The following is an 829-nucleotide window of genomic DNA, read 5'->3' as shown; positions in this document are numbered from 1 at the left end:
GGTCCTCTCGTTCCCGGCCCTGCACGGTGGGGGGGGCATCCGCACCCCTTCCCCCCTCCTAAAGCAGCCGGATTCACAGGGATGGGATCTGAACCCGGACAGTATCGCCGCCGAACCCCCATAGTGTGACCACCGACCCCGATAGTGTCACTACCAAACCCCGATAGTGACGCCGTCGAACCCCGATAGTGTCCCCCTCTGCCTCCCTGCTCCGCGATGCGTTGCAAAGGGCGGCGTTAATTCAAATTGCTGTTTTGTGAAACCTACCTAATGGCTAATTTAATTAATTAATGGCTACTGGATGGCAAAAGCGGCCCCCCCAGCAGATTATTTGAAGCCTGAGTCCCAATCCACCACCCCCCCTTTGCCCCCCCTCCGCTCTCCCAGCCCCAGCGCAGGGACTTTACCTGCAAAGGCGGATTTCAGGAGGTACCCGGCCTGTCCCTGCTCCTTGGGGCAGCACATCTGGCCGCTCCAGCCGCCGCCCAGAGCCCACGGCTGATGGTAGCCCTCCACGGGCAGCAGAGTCTCATGCCGGGCCTCCCCGGGGCCCCCCAAACCCGGTACCACCGACACGTCCAGGTACCCGGCCACCGGCTGGTAGGGAGCCCCGTAGCCGGGGTAGAAGGCGAACTCGGCGGGGCGGCTCTGGAAATCCTCGCTGCCCGCGGGGGGGTCCAGGTACTTCTCGGCGGGGAAGGGGCCCTGGGCCGGGCCGGTTTTGAGGGCGCTGCGGGCGACCCGGCAGGAGTAGTAGCCGCTGCCGAAGTATCCGTAGGGGAGCGGGGCGGAGGCGGCGGGACCCGGCGGGGCGGGCGGCGGCGGGGGG

The 829-nt window shown here is 66.5% G+C and overlaps 1 protein-coding gene across 1 annotated transcript in view; it reads right to left on the bottom strand.

Annotated features, from left to right (window-relative positions):
* Positions 1 to 828, bottom strand: part of HOXB13 (homeobox B13) — a gene marked incomplete at its 5' end in the record, with an annotated part of 2,710 nt that extends 1,882 nt beyond the window's left edge. Inside the window, one exon of the mRNA XM_014958922.1 lies at positions 408 to 828. Within this exon, the coding sequence (XP_014814408.1) occupies positions 408 to 828 (421 nt within the window). The remainder of the gene's footprint in view (positions 1 to 407) is intronic.
* Position 829: the final 1 nt, after the last annotated feature.

This window comes from Calidris pugnax, unplaced genomic scaffold, assembly GCF_001431845.1.
Source record: "Calidris pugnax isolate Ruff unplaced genomic scaffold, ASM143184v1 scaffold335, whole genome shotgun sequence".
NCBI lineage: Eukaryota > Metazoa > Chordata > Aves > Charadriiformes > Scolopacidae > Calidris > Calidris pugnax.
The sequence above is the reverse complement of the archived record's forward strand: the minus strand, read 5'-3'. Positions and strand labels throughout refer to the sequence as shown.